This window comes from Gasterosteus aculeatus, chromosome X (assembly GCF_964276395.1).
Source record: "Gasterosteus aculeatus chromosome X, fGasAcu3.hap1.1, whole genome shotgun sequence".
Classification (NCBI taxonomy): domain Eukaryota; kingdom Metazoa; phylum Chordata; class Actinopteri; order Perciformes; family Gasterosteidae; genus Gasterosteus; species Gasterosteus aculeatus.
Window position 1 is genome coordinate 17,157,364 of NC_135698.1, and position 26,731 is coordinate 17,184,094.

At 41.7% G+C, this 26,731-nt stretch overlaps 1 protein-coding gene across 2 annotated transcripts; it reads right to left on the bottom strand.

Annotated features, from left to right (window-relative positions):
• Nucleotides 1-1,306: 1,306 nt before the first annotated feature.
• On the bottom strand, nucleotides 1,307-25,337 carry lamb4 (laminin, beta 4). Of its 2 annotated transcripts, none has more exons than XM_040163754.2 (35): nucleotides 25,263-25,337; nucleotides 24,347-24,430; nucleotides 21,292-21,461; nucleotides 20,048-20,183; nucleotides 19,237-19,310; nucleotides 18,717-18,905; nucleotides 18,155-18,218; nucleotides 17,811-18,025; nucleotides 17,546-17,666; nucleotides 17,269-17,457; nucleotides 16,381-16,536; nucleotides 16,114-16,217; nucleotides 15,514-15,593; nucleotides 15,011-15,203; nucleotides 14,803-14,934; nucleotides 14,494-14,682; nucleotides 13,790-13,908; nucleotides 13,239-13,356; nucleotides 11,794-11,974; nucleotides 11,578-11,721; nucleotides 11,248-11,479; nucleotides 10,812-10,969; nucleotides 10,353-10,577; nucleotides 7,486-7,703; nucleotides 7,094-7,190; nucleotides 6,643-7,015; nucleotides 5,924-6,084; nucleotides 5,571-5,791; nucleotides 5,232-5,417; nucleotides 4,461-4,605; nucleotides 4,116-4,299; nucleotides 3,129-3,264; nucleotides 2,855-3,025; nucleotides 1,717-1,858; nucleotides 1,307-1,623 (listed from the first exon to the last, which is right to left on the bottom strand). In XM_040163754.2, exons 2-35 carry the CDS (start codon nucleotides 24,420-24,422, stop codon nucleotides 1,484-1,486), a joined length of 5,439 nt encoding a protein of 1,812 aa, XP_040019688.2. In that variant the 5' UTR covers nucleotides 24,423-24,430; nucleotides 25,263-25,337; the 3' UTR covers nucleotides 1,307-1,483. The 2 variants fall into 2 exon arrangements, with proteins under 2 accessions (XP_040019688.2, XP_077939282.1); XM_078083156.1 differs by lacking the exon at nucleotides 25,263-25,337 and adding an exon at nucleotides 24,549-24,572.
• Between the last annotated feature and the right edge of the window lie 1,394 nt (nucleotides 25,338-26,731).

The following is a 26,731-nucleotide window of genomic DNA, read 5'->3' on the forward strand; positions in this document are numbered from 1 at the left end:
AACATAGCTGCTGATAAAATAAGAGAATAAAAACGAAAGAAATAGCAAATAAAGACATACAATTCTAGTACTGTGAATATATCTTTTCACATGAATGGATTCTGCGTTATGTATAACTTGTATACATAGACTTCCGGCCGCAGAGTTTAAATAAGATAAGTTACATTGTTGAACAATTCTGAATAAATTTACATTTTTATATTACAGCTGTGACTCCCTTTTATTTGCCGTTTTCTTTTTTACATGTTCTAACTATAAGCAGATTTTACATATAAATGGATTAAGTGATTCTTCATCTGCAGTTGGAGCCCCAGTCCTCCCCCTCAGGGCTCTACAGACAAAAGACATTCCTGAGCCCCCCCCCCCCCAGACACACATCCCCTCCTCCCCACAGTTAAACATCACCTGCAACAACAAAGGAATAAGTGTGTGGGCATGTGTGAGTACGTTTTTGGGGGGGAAGGGTGTTCGGGAATCCGACCCCTACCTGAACATCTGAAGACCCGTTGAGGACTGCACACCCTGTTGCATTTTGGGTAATAATTGCGAAAGTGTGATGGCATGCTTTTAGCCATTTAGAGAGTAGCTGACCGGTCTGATGACAGACATCAACAAATTAATGGAATGACCATTACCACAAAAAACACACAAACACACACATACTCAAACAAACACGTTCTGATGCTAAAGGAGAGAAGAAAGGAAGCATTGAAGAACCTTTCCTTTGCTAAAGAAGTTATAAAGCACCGTTCTTGTGCTAAAGGACCAAGGAACGGAGGCATTAAAGCCCCTTTCATTTGCTAAAGGAGACAGGAAAGGAAGCCCCTTTTCCAAGTATTTACAGGATGGCTTGTTATGACTCAAAGAATCAAAAGTCATCATTCTTCATGTTACAATATGTGGTGGCGAACCCAAGTGCAGACAGACCAGGGAGTAGCAGCAGGAACGTATTTATTGCCAGGGAAACAATTATGGAGACACGATCGGAAAAGGCAGGGGGATCCAGAAAGGGAACGGCAGACAGACTGGTGATTGTCAACAGAAACAACAAGATTGTTGGAGTAGGTGAAGAACCGGGGTAGATATACTGCAGGGTGATTAGTGGATTGCAGGCAGCTTGTTTGCCTGAGCAAGTGAGGTGAAATGCAATCAGGGAGTCCAGAGGAGCTCAGTACCACACAGACACACTCAGACTAGGGACATGGCATGGCCGTGACACTAGAGACAAAAGAAGAGCCGCTCTATTTCTTTGCCCCAGACACATTTCAACTAAGTATTTTAAAATTGAAATAAAAAACAACTCAAATTATTTACAATTTTTATAGCCATGGAAAATATTTTATTGAATAAATGTCAAATATTTAACTGAGGTTTGACTGCTACACATCATCACTCAGTAGTATTTATGAGGATCTGTGTTTGACTATGCAGTAGTCAGTAGTATTGGTAGGGCTGTTTTACAGTATATAGTTCTCAGTAGTTATTATGAGATACAAATGGAGTATCCCTTAGCTCGTTTAGCGATCTCCTGTTGAAGTGAATCCACCATTTGTAACAACATGGCGACTTCAGATTCTTTGCCTTCTTTATTCTGGATCAGCTGCTGGATCTTCTCCTCCATATCTGACAACACACAATACATTTATGATGCTTGAATTCTACAGTAGTACTCTGGTCTTGGTAAATGCTTGGGTTGTGATATCACAATTGGAGTACCGAATAGCTGGAGGAGTTTTTCCTCCACCTGTTCCTTTAATTCCTCGGCCTCTTCCATCATCTTTGTCAGTCGTTCTGCAGCCGTCCGATTGGCTGTCTTCTCCTTTAGAAGCTCAAGCAGCCATATCACATTAGCAAGCTCCTGTTACATGGACAGAGGTAATAATTAGGTCTGGCTCAGGTGTATAGTTATTGCTGGGTCAGGTTTAAAGTTATGGCTGGAACTTATTATAGTTTTGATTGGTTCAAGGTTCATAGTTAGGGCTGGCTCAGTGTTATAATTTGGACGAGCTCAGGTTTATAATTAGAGCTTGTCCAAATCTAGAGTTAGTGCCTGTACAGGTTTATAGTTGTTCATGTTTATAATGAGGGCTGGTTCAGTTTTACATTTATTGCTGGAACGGATTATAGTTACGATTGGTCGAAGGTTTATAGTTAGGGCTGGCACAGGGTTACAATTAGAACGGCCTCATGTTTATACTAACGGCTGGTTCAGGTTTATAGTTAGTGCTGGTTCAAGGTTTTTAGTTAGTGCTGGTTCGGGTTTATAATTGGGGCTGGCTGTGGTTTATACAAATGACTGGCTCAGGTTTATAGTTGGGGCAGGGTCAGGTTTAAGTTAAGGGCTGTTTTTTTTTACAGTTAAAGGCTTGCGCATGCTTCTGCGTCTGCATCTTTACCCTCGTTTCAATTCATGGTTCTAAAAGTCTTGCGTGTGTTGCAGAGCAGTTCACCGCCAGAACAACAGGTGGAGTAACATGTTTTTGTTGAGGACGACCTAGAGAGTCACGTCTTTGTGTGTGGAAATCGTTGGTTTGTTTATTTATGTATCATAGACTTTATTGCCCCGTGCATCGCCACTGCTGATTTTCATCAAGGACACATTTGTCCCGTATTTTCCTCCACAACTTTGTTCCCCTCGACTGGCAAACCGGCGTTTGCAGAGATCTCCCTCCGCGAATCAGAGGCCATTGCGTGCGCACCCAAAATGGGTCGACGCACGCAAGCACGCAAGGAGGTGTGAAAAGGCACGCAAGGGACACGCAAGGGGCTCTTGCGTCTGCAATCCCCCACAATAATTACTTTGTCCTTTTTAAAGAATACACTTGATTAGAGAATTCTGTGCCAGATGTCTTACTGGTTCTGTGTCAGTTGTCTGGTTTAAAGCAGAGTCTGCAGCCGCTTGGGCCCTTCTGGTTGTGTTTCTGTTGTGTTCAGTTTTCCTCGTCAGTGCATCGATCTTGTCCTTCAAACTTTCAGGTTGAGGACTCATCAGCTTTGCTTCGATGTCATATAGTTTGTTTTTAATCTGAAAAAAAAGGGTTTAAACACATCAATTTTATTTGACGATCAATTTTTGCCGAACTCAAGCAAAAAATATGAGAGACATTTTAAAAGTTTTTGATCTTTACGTCTTTGATTTGGTCTTTTGCCACGTCTTTGTCTTGGCTGCCTGTGTCCAGGTTGTTGTTGGCTTTGGACTGAGCTTCCTCTGCTTTATAAATATCTCTGCTGATCTCTGTCACATCAATGTTTCTTGTCCACTCCCTCAACATAAAAAGCAATAACAAGACAGCTTCAAAATACGTGAATTCATAAAGGCCCTGTGTTCAGATGGAGGTCAAAACAAACCGTCAGGCATCATCATCCAGGTAACTGAAAGCTAACAGATGTTTACAGGATTAGTAGATATGCAGGAAGAAAACCCAATGCTTGTTCTGAAAAAGTACTAATAAATAATGATTAAGTATCCGAAAATCTATGTTAAAAAGTGAATTCTTAGCGACAGCCTTCATTGATGTGTCAGATATTACTCAAACCCATACGAGTACTTCACGCAGCCTTTTAAAGACAATCATTAATACAATATTCCAAAAGGCTTCTAAAAACTGGAAAGTGGCACAGGTTAACCATTGAAGACTGAGACTGGTTGCTACAGTGTTTGAAATTAATGTCTTTGCTAACATGTTGTGTCTTTGTTAAAGTGTTGTGTTTGAGGTTGAGTTCTGTGTTTTAGTCAGTTTGGTATTTTGGTATATTTTTAAGAGTTGTGTTTAAAGTTAAGCTTTGCTGTCTTTGCTGTCTCTGTTAGAGTATTTATGTTTGGGTAAAGTTGGTGTTTTGGATAAAGTTCTGGGTTATAGTTCCAATCTTTTGTTTTGGTCAAACTTGGTTGAAGGTTAGATTTGAAGGGGTAAGAGTCAAACTTTTGTATTCTCGTTAGAGCTTGAGGTTTTAGGTTTTAGTCCAGATGTGGTCCAGTTAATGTTTTGTGTTAGGGTTATGTCTCATATTCAAGTTAAAGGGTTAGTTTGTTGGTTAATGACCCTCTTCTTCCTTTTCTTCTCAGAATCAGCAGATGTTTACCCAATGGTGATTTCATGTTTTCAGACACTGACCTGACTTCCTGAGCTTTGTGCACGAGAGTCTGGGCATCCTTGGCGTGATCGTCCAGGTTCTTTGGGGAAGTGGTCGCGTTGGACAGCAGATTATTGATGTGATTGATCACTGGTAATTTTGGCAGCTGAATGTCCAGAACAGCCTGGGCCATTTTTCCAATATCCTCAGCAGGAACCATGTCATCTGTCAGGGAGGATACCTGATTAGTAATGGTTTAATATTGTTATATTAAAGCTGTGGTATATTACTTTGAGCCCAATGATACAGTATCTCATCTGTAAACTGATCAAAGGTTGGAACCCCAGGTGAGAACCAGGTTCCTGCACCATCATCTAAACACTGACCTATTAGGTAGTCTTTGACTCGCTGGATGAGCCCTTTGGTTTTATTTTTCTCACTCTTGAGAGAGTCCATGTTTTTCTTGATCTGGTCCTGGAGGTTTTTGCCCTGGTCTTTGGTGTCCTTAGCTTGTCGTTGGCCATCATTGATCTGACACAAAATACACAGAAAGAATTTAAATTTGAAGCAGAAAAGTCACTGGCTATCTGATGTGGCTCAGTGTCACCACCAATTTATTCTTAGTAGTCTGAAATTAGGATTGGATTTACATTTTATTTAAGTTCTAATATAGATACTGGCTCCATATATGGTGGTTGATTCGGGTTTATAGTTAGGGCTGGCTTGGTTTAGCTTCTTAGGTGGTTTAGGCTCAGGCTCAGAGTTAGGGCTGGTTCAGACTAATGGTTAGGGCCTGCTCCAGCTGGGCGAAAGGTCTTCAAAGGCCCAAAGGGCATCATCAGGAGTTCAAGATGCATGCAACAACTATTTACAACAGAACTAAATATTGGCTATACTAATTGTATTTTAACTTTATTCATCATTTGTATCGCTTTTGGGTTTCCATTGGGAATCCACTTCAATTTACTGACTTGACTTGGTATTCACTTGGTTACAGAACCAGGCTAAAGAAAAGCTGCTTATGAAGTCTGGTTAAATTTAATATATTTGTTATAATGTTATTGTTGACTCATTAAGTGCGACAAATTAATTATCTTAAAATCCTATGAAGTGGACTGGTTCCAGCTGTTTCACCGGTCCCTCCAGTGTATACCTGCCTTGTTTTTGAACAACTCCATACTGGATGGGAGGGTGATGAAACGCTCCTTTGTTCTCTCTGCTGTACTTAAAGCTTTTTGACTGATTGGAAGGACCCCTTCACAGTTTGGACCTCCACATTTATTTTCTCCACACAGAGCTTCACTACATCCAGAACAGCCCTCCACACCTGGTCCTCCACAGATCTGCATCAGACCACAACACAATGGTGACATGTCACAGAAAGGCTTATTTATCTCTTGGCATTATTAGCTGATGCTACTGCAAACACCACTGTATTGTTCATACAAAACACTGATTGGTTGGCGTGTGAGTCATGTCTTAAGATTAGTACTCACGATTTTGTTGAGATTGACCATGCTTAGCTGTTGGACCTTCTTTTCCACCGACATCATGTTTCCTTTGCTGCTGCACATGCTCAAGTCATGTTTAACTTGATGCCTGGTGTCCATTGAGTCCTCGATGGCTTTATTGCCGTTTCTCACTCTTTTCTCATCCAATATAAAGGCTTCATGAAGCCTCTGGATTTCATGAAGCTTCTGGATTTCATCCACCCGCTCTAAAACAGGATCAGTGAAGTGTTCCCTTTATTATAACACCCAGATATTGAAATAGACCTCATGGTTACAGAGATGTAACCTTTTTATCATGGCTAGACAATGTTTCGAGCAGGGGCCTAAAACCACTGTACCTTCTGGGTATTCATCTTCATTGTCCGAGTTCTCGACGTGTTTCACTTTTACTCTGGTCACCAGGTTCTTGAACTCCAGACGAATGTTGTTGATTTCAGTGTTGAGGAGAGGGGACGGGTCAATAAGGATCATATTTGGGTCTATGCTGTTTTGCAGCTTCCTGTGAGGAAAAAAGTGTTGATGTTTGATAATTGAGGTTAACATTTTGCATCGTCCAAAAGCAAAAGCTGATTCACTTAAAACCTCCTGGGGAAACAAAACATCTTTGTTTTCATATGTAACATTAGAAGAGGACAAAACATTTGTTTTTATCAATAATGGTAAATGGACTACACTTGTATAGCACTTACAATCAAAGCGTGTTAACATTTCATGTCATCATTCACCCTCCAAACGCTCATGACAGGTGCTAACGTGAACAGTGCCACCGGCCCAAGTATTCTCAGGACTTATTGTTCATATAAATGGTTACCCTTGGTTTATAAACAGAAAGAAATGTGTCAGCAGAAAGTAACAAGTTAATGGGTCTCACTTTTTAAACAGGCACTAAATGTGCGCTTTGGTTCAAAAGAAGAAATGATAATACACAAAAAAAAAAAATCAGATTTATAACCTCCTTACAGTCCTAACTACCGATGTATTGATATATGAATTAAAAAAAGTATGCGAATATTTGAATACGGTGCTAAAACTTTAAGTCCAGAACTTCATAATTTACCCCATTTTTGCACATAGTTTCTCCAGCTTCTCCAGCTTTGGAGGAGAGACTCCCTTCAGTTCGGCAAGGCTTTCCAACATGGAGTGCATCTTCAGCATTTGTCGTAGATGCCGACTGTCGCCGGGAAACATGTTGCCATAGCCATTGTGAGGCAGGAACGTTCTCATCCTCACGGCAGCTCGCTGCACATCGGTCACGTCTTCAGCCCATAGAGCGGTGCAGGGGTGGCACTCGTTGCATGCCGGGAACTCTGAGACGTATCCTGGGGTGCACTCATCACAGAAGATACCGGAGACTCCGACCCGACAGATGCACTCACCAGTCTCAGGGTCACATGATGGATGCTCAGTTCCCTCAACGTTACAGTCACAAGCTGAAAGAGACACAATGAGCTTAAATCAAAACCAGCTGGAGTTGTGTCACAGATAAGTGAAGAAAGCTTTCCACTCACAGATGCACTGCACGTCTGGATTCCCAAAATGATTTTCTCCACATTCATCACACTGCCTTCCTCCGAACTCAGGACGACATGGACACTGTCCCGTCACCTGAACGCATCACTGTTTCATTAAATACATGCATTCTGATCAATGGTTCATCTACTGTCTTTAATTATGTATTCATGGCTTTCTAACCCCAACTCTAATCTTCACCTGCTGATCAAGTTCAGTTGTTTTATCCCTTCAACTTACACATTACAACAGGGTTCACATAAATGTAAGACAACATTGAAACTTTACGCCTGCTCTGTAGTGTGAGATCAATAATATGACGAGTGTAATGAATAAAAGTCAATAGAATATAGGACTGGAATAAGAGATTGTCCATGTTGGTTCCTCTTGCCTTGTCGCAGATGTTGGAGAAGGAGTGAACAAAGTCACAGCTGCAGGCCTGACACCCTGATGCTCCCTGCAGGTTCCAGTATCCATCTGCACACTCGTCACAAAGGATGCCAAGCACTCCGGTCCTGCAGGGACACTGTCCCGTCTTTGAGTTACAGAAACAAGGACTTCCGAGAGGACACTCAGTCACCACCGTTCCCCGCCGGTCACAAGAGCACTCTAAGAAACACATAAAGACATGAAAAGGTAAACATACCAGGTAAAGAATAACGTATTTGGCTTATCAGAAGAAAGCGGCTCAGGAGTCTGCTGGGCAAAAACAACACTCAGGTGGGCAATAATGCAAAAACCTTTGTGAGTCCATATTTCACTAGTAAGGTCCACGCCACCAAATGAGTCTAGAATCTAGACTCCCCACAATCAACATGGGTTTTCTGCAGATACGATTTTGACTATTGATTATAGGGTTTTTTGGAAATACTAGGGCGGATAAGTGTTCTTCAAGATGTATACATAGACGACGAAGTTTTAAAAAAAAGACTTGAGCACCGCGTGCGTGTGGAAGAGGTCCAAGTTGAAGAAGTCAACAATAGCGCTCGTACTACAAGCACAGGTGCTTGTAAAACCCATGTTGATCGATTTGATCTGCTAATGCTAGCATGCTACCTCGGAGCCCACCGATGTCTTCCATTATGTCAACACTCAACGTGAAATGTAAAACGGCATTGTGAAATAAGTCTCTGGAAATGAAAAACGGCATTATGGAATAAAAGACTCGGGAAATGAAGAGTGGCATTATGAAATAAACGTACCATGAAATAATTAAATGTATTTAATATTTATGTATTTATTGCCTCATTTATTTATTTCATGATGTATTTCAAATCCATATTTCATGTATGTATGTATTTCTTAATTTATTTAATTTTGACTAAAACGGCATTCCATATGCGCCGGCCTTAGGTCGGGGGATCTGCCGTGGTGCCTGAGTACGGTGAACCCCCTTAGGCCCTACAAAAAAGGTAAAGATAGGGGGGGGGAAGAGGACGGAAGAGGGTTAGTGAGGTATTTACGGGGATACCGGAATAACGGTGTTGGAGGCATGGTCTTGCTCCAGAAATTACGCCAATTAGCATAATTTCAGCGACAACACGATCCTGTAGATACACGCTGTACAACATCAGGAGAATACGTCCACTTCTCACTCAGAAGGCTGCCCAGGTACTGATTCAGGCTCTTGTCATCTCACGCCTGGACTACTGCAACTCCCTCCTGGCTGGTCTCCCTGCTACCGCCATTCGACCTCTGCAGCTCATCCAGAATGCAGCAGCTCGACTGGTCTTTAACCTCCCTAAATTCTCACTCACAACTCCACTCCTCCGCTCTCTTCACTGGCTACCGGTGGCTGACCGCATCCAGTTCAAAACATTGGTGCTCACATAAAATAGTAGAAATCTTTTAGGAGCTGCAGAGCCCATTTTTGACGTGAAGCCATTTCCGTTGTAGAAGATCCCAAAGAGCAACAGAAGGAGCTGTGACAGTGTATAAATGTAAATTGTGTGCATGTGTTAATGTGTTGTTGGAAAAAAGAAATAATCCTGTTCCTATTGGAGAGAAGTTTCAGCCAGAGACCAATGGGTTGAATTCCAGGAGAGATGTGATGGATGCGGCTAACGCTAGGAGGTGAATGATCTCCCTTGGTGAAGAATGCGTAGGGCGAAGTTTAGGTAGCCCTGCTAGCTGACTTGCTATAACTCCATGAGGTAAATCATGGTCGGAATGGAGGAGAAGTCTCAGCCCTCAGCTCCCTGAGCTGAACGTGTTTGCCACATATCTTGCTTTCTACAATATTGCCAGGAAAACAAAATAAGTGATCTTCATATGGAACCAGTGGGTTAATGGTTGTTGAAAAAAAACGTTAATAAATATTCAAAAGAATATTCAAGAAATATTCAAGAAATATTCATAGGAATGATTGATTACAAAGATTATTATATGTAATAAGGGGGGAAGGAAACCTGTGTTTGCCACATATCTTGCTTTCTACAGTATTGCCAGGAAAACAAAAGAAGTGATCTTCATAGGGAACGAGTGGGTTAATGGTTGGTGAAAAGAGAAATATTCAAAAAATAACATATCATTGCATTTCGTTGCTACGCCGTGATAATACGGCATTTTGCACCGTTGTTATGCTAAGTTGTTGCGTTACCTGGTTGCCAGATTGTATTCCTTGTTGAGTAACATTCTTAAGTTGAATTGTTAGGTTACCTTGTTAAGTTACGTTGTTAATGTTACATTATGTAAATACTGAAGATTAGCTGTGAGTTGGCGTCCCGGTGCTGGTAGCTCCGACTCGTGGCCACGAATAGTGCGACTGGAAGGCGTGAAGCTGTGGCATGAAAAGGTTTGTTTTTCCTACGATGTCACGTTATTATTGTAAATACTGAGAATTATGGCCGTGAGCTGGCATCTCGGTGCCGGTGGCCCCAACTAGAAAGGGTGGTCACAAATGGTGTCGTGTGTACATATACAAATATAATATTTAGTGTTGATCCAAAGCTATGTTTTAGAAATGAAACACTGAAGGCTGAGGTTCACCGCCAAGTGAAAGAGTTCAAGTAACTAAGGGTCAAGAGGAGCATCAATCAACATGTGGCTGGGTGCAGCATCAGCAGAAAGAAGGAGAGAAGTGAGGATGAGGTGAAACTCTCTTCCATAACCCTAACCCGAGGCTGAGGTCCTGGTCTCTTGGCAGTGAATGAAGCTATGAGATGTGCGGGATAATAAGCAGCCCTTTTCGCTGTGTCTTTTTCTTCCTCTCATTATTAATAATAACATTGTATTATTATTTGATACCCTGGTAGTTACCTTTGCATGCTTGGTCCATGGCGTCGCCGTAGTAACCAGGTTTGCAGTCTTGGCAGCGTGGTCCCATCGTGTTGTAGAGGCAGCGCTGACATTCTCCAGTCAGGCTGTTGCATGCATCGCGGTCCCCCGGGTTGATGTTGTTGTTGCAGGGACACTGCTTACAACTGTTACCTGGCAAACCCAGATCGCCATAGAAACCGGGGCTGCATCTGTCACAGCGTGGGCCTGAGACCGTCACATATATTATAAATATATATAATATACAGCGTGCTGAGGCTGTCGTCTTATCGATGAAACAAGTCCATAATATTGTATCCTCATCTCTGTATTAATGTCAAATCAGACCGGCTTAATTACAACCAGCTGTAACCTACCTGTTTGATCAGTTAAACCATTAACTATCAGGACTCACTGCTCTTAGGTTGATGATTCCCATCTGTCCCCAGAGGGACTTCTTACCTGTGTGTCCCTCCCTGCATTTACAGATGAGAGCGAGGGATTGTGGGTCTTGTTTGCATGAAGTAGCAAAGAATTGTCCACTGTTTGGAACTTCTGGACACAGGCAGGGCTGACAGGGCTGTCCGGAGACCGGGTTACCATAGTAACCCTCGACACACCTGCATCAGCAACACAGGAATCTCATTGGAACCAGAAGATCTACAGGTCTGAAACATTAAAGAATTAAATAACAGGCCGTTACCGTTCCGAATATTTCTAAATTATGCCGGTAGGAAAATTAGTTGTAGCAGGTGTTTTTAATGACCTTTTGGAATAGCGGGATTTTTAACACGGCAATGGATTATTAGAAATATAAACTGAAAAAGTGTGATCTGCATACACATATGTAGATATATTGTTCTAGTTATATATATATGAATATGTCTATATACCTAACCTTTCACACATATCCCCTGTGGCGTGCTCCCTACAGTGAAGGCACTCTCCAGTCTGTTCATCACACACATCTGACAGCTTGTTACATTCACACGGTCGACAGGAAGGGAAATCCCAGAAGGCCGGCTGGCAGCGATCACAACGTCGACCCGTCAACTCTGAGCGACACACACATTGACCTCTGATCGGCTCGCAAAGCTCTGACAGCGATCCCCGGGGGTCACACTCACATGCTGTGAACAAAACAGCAGATAAAAAGGTCATCGCTTTTTATCGATTTCAGAATAGAAACTCTTGTGTTTCTGCATCGTTGTTGTTAGAGTTTCTTTACGTTTGCAACCATCAGGTCCAAAATCAAACGTCAATGGTGCACAGGTATCACAGCAACGGCCAATCACGTTGGGTTTACAATCACAGAACCCTCCCACTTCACTGCAGGACGGCCCGAGTGAGCCATCCGTGTTACATCTGCAAACTGAGAAGAGAAAAGTTGTGTCAAACTCCTCCTGGACGTCTCTGTTGTGTTTATATGTGATAAACTACTTACGAAGAGCTCCATTGTGTATCCGTGCCGAAAGGCTCTTTGTGATTCCCTCACAGACTTTTGGCAGCAACTCCTCCGGTTGGAGCTCAACAGACAATCCGATGCAGTGAGATTGGCGGAAGGAGTCAACGTCTCTCTGTGAGCAGAAATCTTGAACAGCCTCGATGCTCGGAATCAGACCCATCTGAAAATACACAAATAATTCAATACATTATCATTATTGTACATTTTGCTCATTTGTTACATTAATTATATTTGTGCCTTCCATGTTTGGGTTTTGCTGAAGGGACAAAATTATTTTAATTTCTGTTATAGTGTTTTAGTACAAAACGGTCCTAACAAAGACTGCCGTCTGCTGTAAATTGGTTGTTTTTGTTGTGTTAAAAGCTTTTCCATTAATCACCAGAGTTCCATAAGGAATTAGAACATTTAAAACTCTCTAGAGACGCTGCGCGTCAGGCACTACTGGTCAATATCAAAGAGTTCTTGTGGGACTTCTCTGTGAAGAAAAGTTCTTTTGACGCAAGCCTAGAAAAATGGGTCGACGCACGCAAGCACGCAAGGAGGTGTGAAAAGGAACGCAAGGGACACGCAAGGGGCTCTTGTGTCTGCGTGTCCTTGCGTCGCTCTGAAAACGCAGAAGCATAAACTAGGCTTAAGTCCTGTGATCCTTGTTTTTTTGGGGACGGGGATGATGGTGGAGGCCTTGAAGCAGGCTGGCACATAGTGAGGTGTTAAAGATGTTGGTAAACACCAGAGATAACTGATCAGCACAACGCTGCAGGATGGAGGGAGAAACAGAGTCTGGGCTGGCTGATTTCTGGGGGTTCTGTGATTTAAATATCCTATTGATGTCCCTCTCTGGAGGATGTGGGTGGTTTTTGGGGGGCATGGGCCTCTATTGTGCTGGGAAGGTGGGACTGGGGGGTTGATGATAATACATGCCATAAAGCTATTAGCTACTTAGCTATGCGATGATGTTTGCAGATGGGATAGCATGCAGCAGATGATAGCAACGATTACAGCACAAAATACTTCACTTGGAATTAAGCCTCAAGGCAGCGACAGGTAAAAGGAAATAGTAAATTGCAGTCGCAACTTTATACACCCTCAAACAACTTGACAATAAAAGTATTAAATAACAATAAAGTCCAACTTAAGGCAACTGATGTTATTCCTGGAAGATGTCTTTGTAACTGATCCTTCTTTGAAGAAATTCTGAATGCTATGACCAAATTATCATGTTTACTGATACTTTAGATGAAGTAACTGTACTCTTATGTCATCTTTGAGCCTTTGCTACGCCGTAAGTTAATAGGGATCTAGTTAAAAAAAACTTTTTATTATACATTATTTCAGTGTTATATTATATTATATAACAATAGTGTTCATTGAGACACTCTATCCCTGAGAGTCAAAGTCAGTTGAACCGATGAAGACTTCCTCACCGAGTCAACCAGTATGTGTGCGCCGAACCCATCTGATCCAGAATGTTTGTTAAAGACCACGCCCACAAAGTACCGACTGCCTCTGGTTAGACACACTGGAGAGTCGAGAACACCTCGTCTGGAGACAAAGATACAGTAAGTAACACACAGATAATAAGTTATTAGAATGTAAATACAGAGGAGGTCAAAGGCACTGGCTGAATGAATAAGAAATAAAGCTGTGTCTTTTTCTGTAAGAGAGAAAATTCTGGGTTTGTTACAGGTTCGAGTCCAGGCTGCCCCATGTGCCATGTTGAGGTGTCCCTGAGCAAGACACCTAACCCATAATTGCTCCCCAGGCAAAAAATGTGAAAAAGCCATGGGTTTAAAGTGTAATGTAAGTCGCTTTGGATAAAAGCGTCTGCTAAATGACCTGTAATGTAATGTAATGTAAAGGTTAGGTTTAGTTACCGGGGTAACGTACGCAGTGGTTGAATAAGCTCTCTTGTAACTGATGGGGAACAGGGGATTACTTACCTTACAGATTTTATTGTTTATTAACTTTTCCTCACCTGGATCTTCCAAGAAGAGGCAGACTTTTACTTCCTGTTGGGTCACGTCTGCAGCCGCCGTCGCCGTCGCCCGGTGACGCCTTGACGACGCTGACTGAAGCAAGCCAATCGGACGGAGACTGTAAAAAAGATCAGCTGACATTACAATGCATGAAGAAAGAAGTTGTAAATACCCTTAACCCCAACCTGAATAACCTATATTGCTGCATAATCTCTACAGCAACAGCTCATTTCTCTTTCTTTCTGCTTTATTTCTCATATGCATCAACATTCACAAGGTGTTTTTACTGTTAACGGTTAAACCCGTCATTATTACAAGTTGATTTGAAATTAAAAGGAAATATCAAACTTATTCACAGGGTATAATAAATTAAAATTTCCTGGAGTAAACACATCCCCTCATTTGTACATTTTTTTCAAAAATTCGAACAGTCAGAACCACGTTCCTACTATGTGGCTAACTGAGCTAGCTGGATAATTTTCAGGATAATATTACATAGATTAGGAGGCTTTTTGGTTTTTGGTTCCACAAATCAAGTTTGGTAAAATCTCCATAGCAACGAATGGAAAAACTGATTGAAGACATTTCAAGTAGGACGCGCATCCACGATTATCCTCATGACTGCTGTCTGGTTTAAATTAATGAGAATGTTTGTTTGTTGAGGAATGAGGCCTAGGACCAGGACTAAGGCGGTTTTATTTACCTCTGACTCGTAATTAATTACCAGCTGGTAATCCAGAGATGATGGGATGTTGTCCACAGTGAACCTAAGCCCCGCCCCAGCCAACACTCTGACCAATCCCAACCCGGTCCAAGTGAGAGGTTGATAATCATTCCTCTGACGTGGAATGATCTGCAGGGCATGACCCGGGTCCAGAGGAAGGCTGTTCTGCTGCAGAATGGATACAAATACCAGTTATACTTAGGGAAGTGGAGGTAAACAGAATTGGCTGAATGGTCACACTTGGGATCCCATTGGTCAAAATGAACAGGAAACGAATCAACGTCCCACCTGTTGGCGTCTTCGGCGGGCGGCGAGCCGCCGCGTCCTCCGAACCAGAACGAGTCTCCCGTTAGTGTACTTAATGTCGTAACCCTGCTCTCTGTAATACTTCTCACACTGAGGTAGAACAACAGGATCAACCTGAAGACACAGATAATGTATATATATATATATGGATATTATTGTTAATAGCGTCACATTACTCATTGTAACTCACTAGATGAGATGGTGACGGTGGTGAAGGAGTAGTAGTAGGAAAAGAAGAGCTTCCACTATGCAGCGGTGCAGCGAGCTCCGCCTCATACAAGAAGTAGTCCAGTGGAGGTAAGAAGAAGCCGGGGGCAGGTTCAGAGCAGCGCTGCCCCCCCATGTTGGGTAAACAGTGACAATGTCCATCCTGTGGAGAACACCTGAGGAGAAGGGAATTCCAACACTGCTATGAGTCTCTGCTCTCCAGATGAAATTGTGACAACTTTACAGATGTGTATTCAATATCAATGTGAAGGCGGAGCTCTAAGATGGGTGTAGCCGAAGCCACGCGAAGCCTTCGGATTTGTCCTGTAAAGCGCTTATAATGTGGATGTTCATGTCATGTGATATGTGTTGTCCTTTTTCTGTCAGTGGTTCATTTTAATTTATACACTCATCAACTGATTGTATGAAAGCGGATTCAGCTTCAAAATATTTCCAAAAAGCAAAATGAAGCAAGAAGAAACATACATGTTGCTGTGAGCGCCTCCAGCATCACAGTCACAAGGTGAACATCTGAACCCCGAGGTCCCTAAACCCCAGAAACCGGCCTGACGAGAAAACAGAGAGAAAAGCCTTCACATGTGAACCAACTACTGCTCTCTTTCTTCTGTGCCTTTGATGTACTTGTATGGAGAAGTGAAAGAAAGACGTGTTCTTCTTTAATCAGCATTACATACATATATGTGGGGAACTCTTTTCCTGCATCCATCACCACCAGTTTTTATACATATTATTATTATTTTTAACAACAAAGTTATCCTCTGGTTCCTGCCCAGGAACTACAGATGTAATGAGCTTATAGTTCACTCTGGTTCAGATACGAATCTGTGCATTGTCTCAGTCAAATGAACGAATGGATAATACCAAGGAGCCCAAACCGTTTTTATTTAACCAACTGTATTGGCCTCTATGTAGAAATGCTCTATATTCATGGTGAACACTTGAGCTGAATCCTAATCGAAGGTCTTTTCGGTTCAGTCAAACATTCAGTTCTTTTAATTCTCCCCAGAAACCACCAGAGGTCAGTAAGGAGGCACCTTGTATTCAGACACCGGTTCTTAAACCTACCGGACATTGATCACACTGAGGGCCACTGGCCAAATGGTCACATTCACAATTTCCTGTCAGCTTATCACATGAGCCAAGACTTCCCAAAACATGGCACCTGCACACTGAAACACACACAAGACAGAGATAATGAGATGCGACAAACCCTGTCAAGGTTTCTCTAAGAGGAATGAAAGCATCAGCAGTTTGATGTGCAAACTTGAGGAGGAAGTGTGAATCTTGTCATCTATTTGTTCATAAACAGGAGATATCAGAGGTTTTCCTCACCCTGACAGCCGGCGGGGTTGTCCTCTCTCAAACCGAAGAAGCCGACTCTGCATTGATCGCAGCGGCGACCCTCCACGTTTTCTTTACAGACACATCGGCCGCTCAGAGCGTCACACAAACCACCTCCCTCCGAACCCACTGGGTCGCAGTCACAAGCTGCGACACAGGAACATGAAGGAATATGAACGTGTACGTATACAAATGTAGCTCTGCATAGATTCCATGACTCACACTGTAAGATCCCTCAATCATCTCAGGTTTGAGAACACCAACGACAGTGAGAGTCATTCTTCACTATTTACCGTATTCTCTCATTTGCCTAAAATGTAATTGTGACCTAAATTGATTCCTTTCTTTTGGCGGTATCGTTAATAATCTGATGCTGTCCAGCTGTGACAAGAGGAAGGGGTTGTCTCCGAACTCTCGTTACGTTTATTGCTTGTTAAGTTTGTTGAAGGTGTAAAATGATAGTGAAAATGATAAATTCGAATCAGCGTCTGCAGTTTTCATTTGGACTCTTCAACATGTGGGTTGGTACCTAGCAGCCCAATACCAGATCCCCCCACCTCCCTAAAGACCGTCACATAGGAAATGCTGCAGTATTTAACAAAAGCAAAGTGGTCTTCATGTGCATTAGAAGTCAGCCGCCATCTTTCTGTTCCATTTGGAAATGTTGAAAAAAAATATTTCGTTCCTAATATATGCATATTTATTTTTATTTAACTATTACTATTGTGTTTCTTGGCATCTAACAAAATATATTAGGCTAGGAATGTTTCTCAAAATTAGATGCTATTTGAAATGTGTGCTTTTTTAAATAAAAAATAAAGATATTAAAATAAATATGTCTAATTGTGAATGACATGAATGAAAGCGGGTGAAGCGTACGTATGCAAGCTTGCGGGTCGTCTGTTGCCCTGTGAGGATCCTGATAGAGAAATGGCCCACAGCTCTCACACTGAGAACCCATCCTGTCATGGCGGCAGTCCTCACACACACCGCCGCTCAGCCCGCCTGTCGCTTCAAGGCGAGAAGCATCGAAGTGACAAGAGTCCGAGTGACCATTACAGTTGCATCCTGGAGGATGGACAGATTGTGGGACATGACTACAGAGCAAGAAGAGTTCACGATTGCTGTGTTATGTTGGTCTGAACACGGAGCTTACTCCTGCAGGTGTTGGCAGGGTTTTCCCCTCCAGGCCTCCAGGGGGAGTCGTGGTGAAAGTCCTGACATCTCTCACAGTTCTCTCCTGCTGTGTTATGCTGACAAACACATCTGCCGTGAATCTGAAGAAGAGAAAGAAATGTCTTTGAGGGTAACCCTAACCCATCCGTGTCCTGCTCCAAAGAGACATTGACATGAGGAGAGACGTCTCTCAACATTTCAATATTCAAGTCACTCTGACAGTGGTGAAGAGACACATGGTCTACCATGGCGGTGTGTGTGAAGACGTCTCCTCGTCCTCCGTCCACAGGCGTGCACCGGCTGGCATGTCCGTGACAGAAGCAGTGGCCTCTGACCACCATGTTGTAAAGAGCGTAGTAATATTTGTCCTGAGGGTTCCTGCGTCTTCGACCCAGCAGAGTGTCGCCCAACGTGAAGAGACCAGTGAAGTTAACCCGGATATTTGTCACCGTGATTAGATCTGCAAGCAAAATATGTTCTTCTTTCTATGTATGATACGAACATGTATGAATATTAAATATCTTCTTCTTTGTAGGTCTGATATGAACATGGGTAAATATTAAATCTATTTGTGTAAATGTAAACTCACCTTGGATATTTGTTGCGTATGGGTTTCCTAATTCAAAGATAGGATCGAGAGCTTTCAGCACCACCTATTGTACAAAGTAAACTGTTTGAATATGCTACAAATTTCTAAGCAAATAGAAAAATATATATTTTTCGTGAAATAATCTGCTCACGTGTGTCTGTAATGTAATGTGTTGTCATGTGGGTTTATTAGTCATGATTGTGAAGAAGTTTGTATCCTCTGGTTTCATAAGAGTCACTTGGTGGAGACATTTTCTAGAGCTTATTGCTGTAATTGAACTGAAATGCATCTCATTGATACCTTACAGAGTGTCCAATTCCATGGTCTGCACCACTTCATGCAGTTCTTTTATGACAGGATATGCATCAACATATACACAGTAAGCCCAAATGCAAGGCTTAATGCCACCACATGGTCCAAATGGGTGTATGGTCAGTAATTGACTTTACATTATTTGATTAGACATTAACCATTTTGCACTTTTTTCAGAATTCTTTTTCAAAGTTTCCAATTTGTAGGGACGTTTTCCGATGACATAAAGAAAGACGTTTGAATGTGTTACCTCTCCGTTGGTGGACGGATCTGATCCAGAGTATCTGCTGTCACAAACAACGTCATCGATGCTATCAGCTGGCTGCTTGGAAACAGAAGGGAACCACAGCGAACAATCTTCTGCAAAGTAACGAATAACCTTCCAGTTCTGTCCAAAATCTTTTGATCGCTCCACCAACATGGCCGCCGGACGGAAACTCTGCAGACAACACACAAGACTTTGTATATACAGTATATACACTTATACATATAGATATATATGCCACTTGAAAGGATATGGCTTCTACCCATTTGGAACAATGTGTTCTTTTAATTGAGCAAAATGTTGATTATTTAACAGAGTAAAAGAAAGAGCGAAGTAACGTGAGCAGGAGGCTTAAATTATGACAAAAAAGAAAGTACCGGTAAGTAAAGGTTTAGTAGTCCTGATTCCTCAAACTGAATGACTGGGATGTTGTATGAATCAGATTCAGGGAAGCCTGTGATCATTACATGTAATAGTTGAACTCAACAGGTTTGTAAAAAGGTACCTTGAAGGTGAGGACCAGATGACTGAACTGGAACAAAGTCTCCAGATCCAGCCGGATGCTGACCTCATGAACTCCTACAGACAAGACACAGGTATGCAGGCCAGTTAGTAGGGAACTATTACATCTGTTACTTCGTTAATTATCAGTGCTGTCACTAGAAGATATAACTTGCTTTATGTTTGTTTGAATTGCCTTGTTGTTGAAATGTGCTATACAAATAAAATTGCCTTGCCTAGTGGCGGTTTCGTTTGTGGGGTTAACTGTGTTTACTTTCGGTATGCCGGTCAAAATACTTTGCTATCGCATTAATCTGGGCCACGTTATATCATCGCATATGTCAGGGATTCCCAAAGTGGGGAGCAGGCACCCCTGGGGGAGTGCGAGCGACCTCTAGGGGTGTAATGGTGGGCTAATTGTGCGTTCAAACCAAAAGCAAAGCGACTTATTTGCGCGAGTAGAGTCCACGCAAAGTCAATGCACAGACGCGTCTAGACACAAATGAGGCAAATTTTAAACGGGTGGTGCGAAAGACACAAAAGCAAAATGATCGAATGAATAAATTGCTTTTGTATTCACTTATGTGGCCCCTTACCTAAGAGTTCGACACCCCTGCTCTAAACAGTAAATCTCACTGTTTAATTAAAAATATCTCAATTGTGTTTTGATATTTAACACATCAGACAAGGGGTCAGTGGTGCATTCACAATCCAAAACAGGAAATAGAACGTTAAACAGATTAGACATTACATTCAGAAGATCTCTTTAATTGGAGGGTTTTTGCCTTTGAGATATTTTAATTTCTTTAACTTACCGTTCTCAGACTGCCACCACTTCGTTTTTCTTTCAGGGTCAAAGGTTGTGATGACATTCTCAATGCGGTGGCTGTGAGCGTTGCCATAGCGATCGTATGGCAGACGAGAGTCACATGTAAAACATTTCTGCTCCTCCTGATGGACAAAGACACATTGAACCAGTGGTTACCAAAAAAAAAGGTAAAAGTACAAAAATATAGCCAGACATATCTGACCATCAGCTTTACAAGCACTATTATCGGACCCCAGCAATGATGTTTGCACAGAAAGTTTTTTCATTTCATTGCTTTTTTATCTTCAGTAAAAAAGAAAAATTGAGGTGGAATAGGGATATAATATTGACTTTACTACGTAATTTTTTATTTTATTTTGTTATTGAGTTTATTTATGTATTACTGTTCCTCAGAATAACGCAGATGTTTGTGGACTAATGAACTTGCATAAACCAAAAAATACACACACAGTTTTTCTCATTTCTTTTCATATTGATGGCTGTATTTTGTTGTCCATTGTGCATTATTGCTAAAACAAATGTAATGCATCTGACCACAAGTTGTGGTGTTTGATAGAAATATTTGCTTTGGTTGCATGTTTTTAATGTTTTGTGAGTGATTTGGGCCAGTGAGCTTCTGTTTCTGCCTGTGTTCCCAGAGTGGACAAATGTTTTAAGCAATCAAGAAAAACAAACAAAGAACTGAAAAATAAATTAAAAAGTTATGCACCAAAGATAAAAGAACACTAAGAAAAAGTAAATATTATAGAACAGAAAAAAGCGTCTCTTTAAGAGAATGAAAAGAGACGAGGAAAAAGCTGCAGTACAAAGGAAAAGTGATTCCTCGGGGTCGAGCAGCGTGAGGTAATAAAGTGACAGATCAGAACATGTTTGAGTATGAGAGTCAGAGTTCATGCCAGAGACACGTCAATCAGGGAGAGAGAGTGAGAGAGAGAGACACACACAGAGGGGGAGAGAGAGAGAAAATAAGAGAGAGATGTTCAGCTGAACTTATATATAAACTTGGATGTTTCCGTATAAAATATCTAGCAGTATTTTACACAGAAACATATACTATATACGTTAGTGCATAAAATACTACAATGGACTCAAACTAGGTTCTTGGATTTGAATATCAGGTTTTAATTTAATAATCCGTTTATCAGAGTGTCTTAGTTTTTCCTTCAGTAGAGACTTGATGATCTTTGACTATACACAGAAACCGTCCACTTATTAAAGGAGACCTCTGACCTCCAGGTATCCAATGATGCAGTAGTTCTGTGGTTCATCCAGACCACAGGTGGAAGAGGCCGACAGCTGAGTGGATCGACCCACCATTAAGTCACCGAGCTGTGGATTACATGAGCCGCTGAGGCACGGGTCCTTCTGGGACTCCTGCTGTCGAACTCCTGGAAGAAAGACTGCCGGAGGAGGCATCAGCAGGTCAAATAAGAATACAAAGTATTCTGTGGTATGAAGAGTTTACTCAGAGGAAATAGAATATATTTTTGATTCTAAAGTTTAATGTGAAAAGAAGAAAAAAAGTCAAGTAGAGAACTTTCTTTTATACGACTCGAAATGAAGACTTTATTTGAGCTTCTTGTATCAATAACTATAAAACGCAATGAAGAATGATTTCATTTCAGTCAACAATCATGTACATGTACAAGAAGAATGTACAGGAAGGGTTTTTTTAACTCAAGAGACTCAAGAGGGAAAATCAAGTGTCAACAAGCATAAGAATTCTATTCAAGAGATTACTTGTCTGAAAGCGTCTGCTGACAGAGCAGGGTTTGATACCAAAATAAATCAGACTGTCTCTGCATCTACATACCCGAGAGGGCCTGCCTGCTTCAACACACCTGATACCCTCCATCTTAGAGCAATAAACCTGATCAATCAATCATGGGACAAAGCATTTAGAACCATCTATAGGTGCGGTCAGTAAATCGATGGTAAATGGTAAATGGTAAATGGCCTGTACTTTTATAGCGCTTTTCTAGTCTTCTGACCACTCAAAGCGCTTTAACACTACATGACATCATTCACCCATTCACACCCATTCATACACTGATGACAGGAGAACCATACACAGTGACACCTGCCATCAGTAACTACCATTCACACACTGTAGTCGCAGCTACAGGAGCAATGGTGGGTTAAGTGTCTTGCCCAAGGACACAACGACATGCGGGTTAGCCGGGCCTGGGATCGAACCCACAACCCTCTGATTGGAGGACGACCGTGCTCCCCCACTCACCCACAGTCGCCCGTGTAAATCAATGTGCATTCTCTTGTAGTGTCACTTCAATACTTCATTTTACTGCATAACAGCAACAGAAACATAAATGATGAAATTTAAAACAGAAAACTTGTTTTGTCTCTAAACACAGTAAAAAAAAATAGTTTTCCCTTCTAGCCAAAACATACCTGGCTGCAAGTCTACATATAGAGTTGACGTCCCCTGACACTATCATTGCATCACAAATATTTCAGCAATATCATGTAAACATGATCAACAGTATTTCATTATGATCAGCATCATTTTATATAGGCGGTAGCATGATTATAATTTACTCACTTGGATAGGATATGGCATAGTTAAAACACAAATCAGTTCAATGGCTTCAACAACATGCATCCTGGATCAATACATCGTATAACATCAGTCCTGGATCAATACACCTGATACCATCCATCCTAGATCAATACACCTGATACCATCCACCCTAGATCAATACACCTGATACCATCCACCCTAGATCAATACCCCTGATACCATCCACCCTAGATCAATACACCTGATACCATCCACCCTAGATCAATACACCTGATACCATCCACCCTAGATCAATACACCTGATACCATCCACCCTAGATCAATACCCCTGATACCATCCACCCTAGATCAATACACCTGATACCATCCACCCTAGATCAATACACCTGATACCATCCACCCTAGATCAATACACCTGATACCATCCACCCTAGATCAATACACCTGATACCATCCACCCTAGATCAATACCCCTGATACCATCCACCCTAGATCAATACACCTGATACCATCCACCCTAGATCAATACACCTGATACCATCCACCCTAGATCAATACACCTGATACCATCCACCCTAGATCAATACACCTGATACCATCCACCCTAGATCAATACACCTGATACCATCCACCCTAGATCAATACACCTGATACCATCCACCCTAGATCAATACACCTGATACCATCCACCCTAGATCAATACACCTGATACCATCCATCCTAGATCAATACACCTGATACCATCACACTACAGAACTTGGTGCGGTGATGAATAAAATCATACTAATAATATTAAATCTGAGCCTTTCTATTATCTTCAAAATGGAAGTAAGGGTGCTTACCAGGTCCTAACATGTTTTCCAAAAATATGTTTTATTGTCACCATGTTGAATTAATCAATAGATTTGTTGTGTAGGGTATTCAGCAATCGATTACTTTATGTTGTTTGAAAAGTATTTTATCCTGTTCTGTTGATAAACTACCGTTGTTTAAAAACATCTCAAGAGTTCCTGTATTTTTAGAAAGATTCATCCCTGACGAGATCGCTTTAACACCATTAGTGTCAATCAGTGTTTTGGTCTTGATTGTTGATGTAACTGAGGAGACCTTTTCCACCTGTGATCATTACAAATATTGAGGGCAATCAATACTCTTTAACAGGCCTCACTGCTGTACTCGGTAGAGATCTAGATTGTATTTAGTTAAGGGGGACATATTGTGCCCTTTTAAAACAAGTTGATATGGTTCTTTGTGGTCTGAATGAAATGTCTAGAACATCCTTTGGTTGAAATCCACAAGGATCATTATTAACGACACCCTTTGCAGCCTGCCTAAAACAGCTCTACTCAAAACGATCTGTTAATGCTAATGAGCCAGCTAACCCCTCCTCCTGCCCCTCCCTCCTGTCCCTCCTCCTGCCCCTCCCTCCTGCCCCCTCCACTATCCACTCTCTTCCGAGGTTTTGAGCCTTGGATGGATGCCTCCCCTGCGTCATCATGAAATGGTAAAACAGATGAATACAAATAAATATTTGTCTCTAGTCATGATCTCTGGTTCAATTGGAGATCCTTGAGATAGTTTGGATACGATGGAAGCACATTTTAACGAGATCTGAGTTACTTCTGACAATACTTCTTATGCTTGATGTTGCATAATCCCTTCGACAATGATGTTTTAGTTTGTTTGTGCCGAGGTGAAGGATACGCAGTCCTCTTATGTTGATGTGAATAAACAAGCGGAACTTACTAATGAAGAAGAGGAAGATCATGTTGTGTAGAGATGTTTGATAGACTCTGCTGGACTCACTGATGGACTGTCTCATTCTCTTTACTGGAGAACAAAAATGTAAAAATATTCAGACACTTAATGCATTTAATGGAGGATTTATTCATTGATATTTTAAAACAACATAACCACCAATAGTTGAGTTAATGTAACTGACACGAACCCGGATCATCTGGAGAAGGACATACAATAGTACCCCCCCCGACCCCTCCCACCCCTCCTGACTGCAGTAGCCTTCGGGAACTGCTGAACTTTAAGGGGAATGTGTCGGCCTGAACAGAAATTGACAGGATTTGCTGAATTAGAAAGCGGTTCTATTTAGCGGAGTAGAAACTGTACTGACATTTCAATCAATGGAGATAGTTGTGTTAATGAAAAACAGGTTACTAGACAGATATAAATGTAGGTCCACAGGTAAGTACGCAGGCAGATAGACATGTAAGTAGTTGTATGAGTAACAAATAGATTTGATCATATATATTTCTAATCAGGTGATCAATACATTCAATTTTACAATCTGGTATGTTGGTTTGCTCATAAAGTTATACCTAAATATCTGGAAAACGGTAATAACCTCCTAGTAAATACTTTCTATCAAGACAGTGTTTGAAGAAGTCTACTAAAAAACGTCACAGTAATTGCCATAGTAACATCCGTTGTCACTATAACTCATAGATTACACTATAAAATAAAAGTAAAAACATCTATTTGGTTAACCTATCCGCTTACCGTTTTGAGAAACAACTTATTCAATTCAATTTGTTGTATAGCAACACCACCAAAATGTTGAATAACGAATCTAACAACATCACAAAGCCGACCAGCAACCAGGTAAAGGTTTGATGTAGAACAAATAAAAGAATGAACTGGAGCCTACCTCATTCTGCTGCTGCACTAAAAGAATGAACACCTGGGAAGGTAAAAGTACACCTGAGACTTATGTAGCCTGAGGCTGATTATACGTCTCTCAGGAAGAGAAAGGCCGAGAGAGAAAAAGAGGGAGAGAGAGAAATAACCAGGACAGCTGATCGGCAGCCGTCTACAACTGGTAGAGTTGTAGACGGTGGAGTTGGGGCGAGACTCTCAGAGTACCTTTGTGCAAAGCATAGACGCTGTAGCCCATTTCTTTCTTTAAACCATTTCATTTTTGTTTTGTGTGAATTGCACACTGCATGCCTACCGCAGCCATACAAGGAGAGTTAACCCAGTTTCCCTTGGCTTGTCACCCGCCGGTGACAGCTGATAGGTGAGGAATCAACTCATCTGTCTCCACGCGTCACCCTTCGGTTTTGCAGTTTAAGTGGAGACCCAAGGCAAGGCACGGCCGGTGCATATCAGTCAGAGGACCCCAGACCATTTGGGCCTTGACCCTGGGAAGCAGAAGACTGACAGTGAGCACATAGATCCAACCAAGAAGTATGGAAATATTCTAGAGTCATAAGACTGAGGAGCAAGAAAAGGGCCCAAGAGAAGGGTCAATATACAAAATAGGGGGAGGTTGGTGTAAGAGAGCAGAGCTGAGGCGGTGCCACATGGTTACATCAAGCAACATCCCCAGACTTTTTTTTGGTGGGGTGGGGGGGTCAAAAAACTATTACGACACATTTTTGGGGGGGAGGATCAGAAAGTTAAAAAAATATTAGGACATTTTTTGGGGGGGATCAAAAAATATTATGTCTCTAAGTCTCTACAGAAGTGTAATATGTGCAGCCTCCCTTTCACGCCGGTCCGTCTGATCTGGGTCCAGCTGTTTTACCTCTAGTTTCTTCCTCAACGTATTTTTAGGACGCTGAAATGATTCTTCCTAGACCCTTTGGGACCTTGCCCGAGCCCAGCTGAGACATGCAGAGAGGACGTGCAGGAAAAGCATTAATTTACAAATATGATCAAAAACACAAATACATTTTATAAATAGTCAATATTTGTGTATTTGTAATATGATAAACAAATATTTTGGGGGCCACGCCCCATTGCCCTATATGGACCAGCCGCCACTGCTGCGTCAGTGCCTCACTTAACCAACAGTTTAGCTAATCAAACAGTTAACATCTGGCCACAGCTGGTTCTTCTTTGCCCTTTCCTCAGCCAGTAAGCTACCAGCACATCTTTGTGTGTATTTATGGTCCTGCTTTAAATGTGAGAGGAACTCCGGAAATCTTGTTTTTCATCAGTCGTAAATATATCAGAGAAATATTCATTGAAATGTAATAAAAGGCTAGCAATATTTTTTACAGCCAATCAATCAGTCAATATTTATTGATTTCCAAGGATAGCCTTGGCGCATACTGCAGTTTCCATTGTGGGGATGTGGCTTCCGGTCGTTCTTCCTGGTCAAGGACCTTCCAG

Coding starts and splice junctions, on each gene's coding strand:
- lamb4 (XM_040163754.2), bottom strand. CDS start 24,422: ATGAGACAGTCCATCAGTGAGTCCAGCAGAGTCTATCAAACATCTCTA. Junction 10,970..11,247: donor ACAGGGGATATGTGTGAAAG/GTTAGGTATATA, acceptor TTGCTGATGCAG/GTGTGTCGAGGGTTACTATG. Junction 1,859..2,854: donor AGACAACTGACACAGAACCA/GTAAGACATCTG, acceptor TCCATGTAACAG/GAGCTTGCTAATGTGATATG.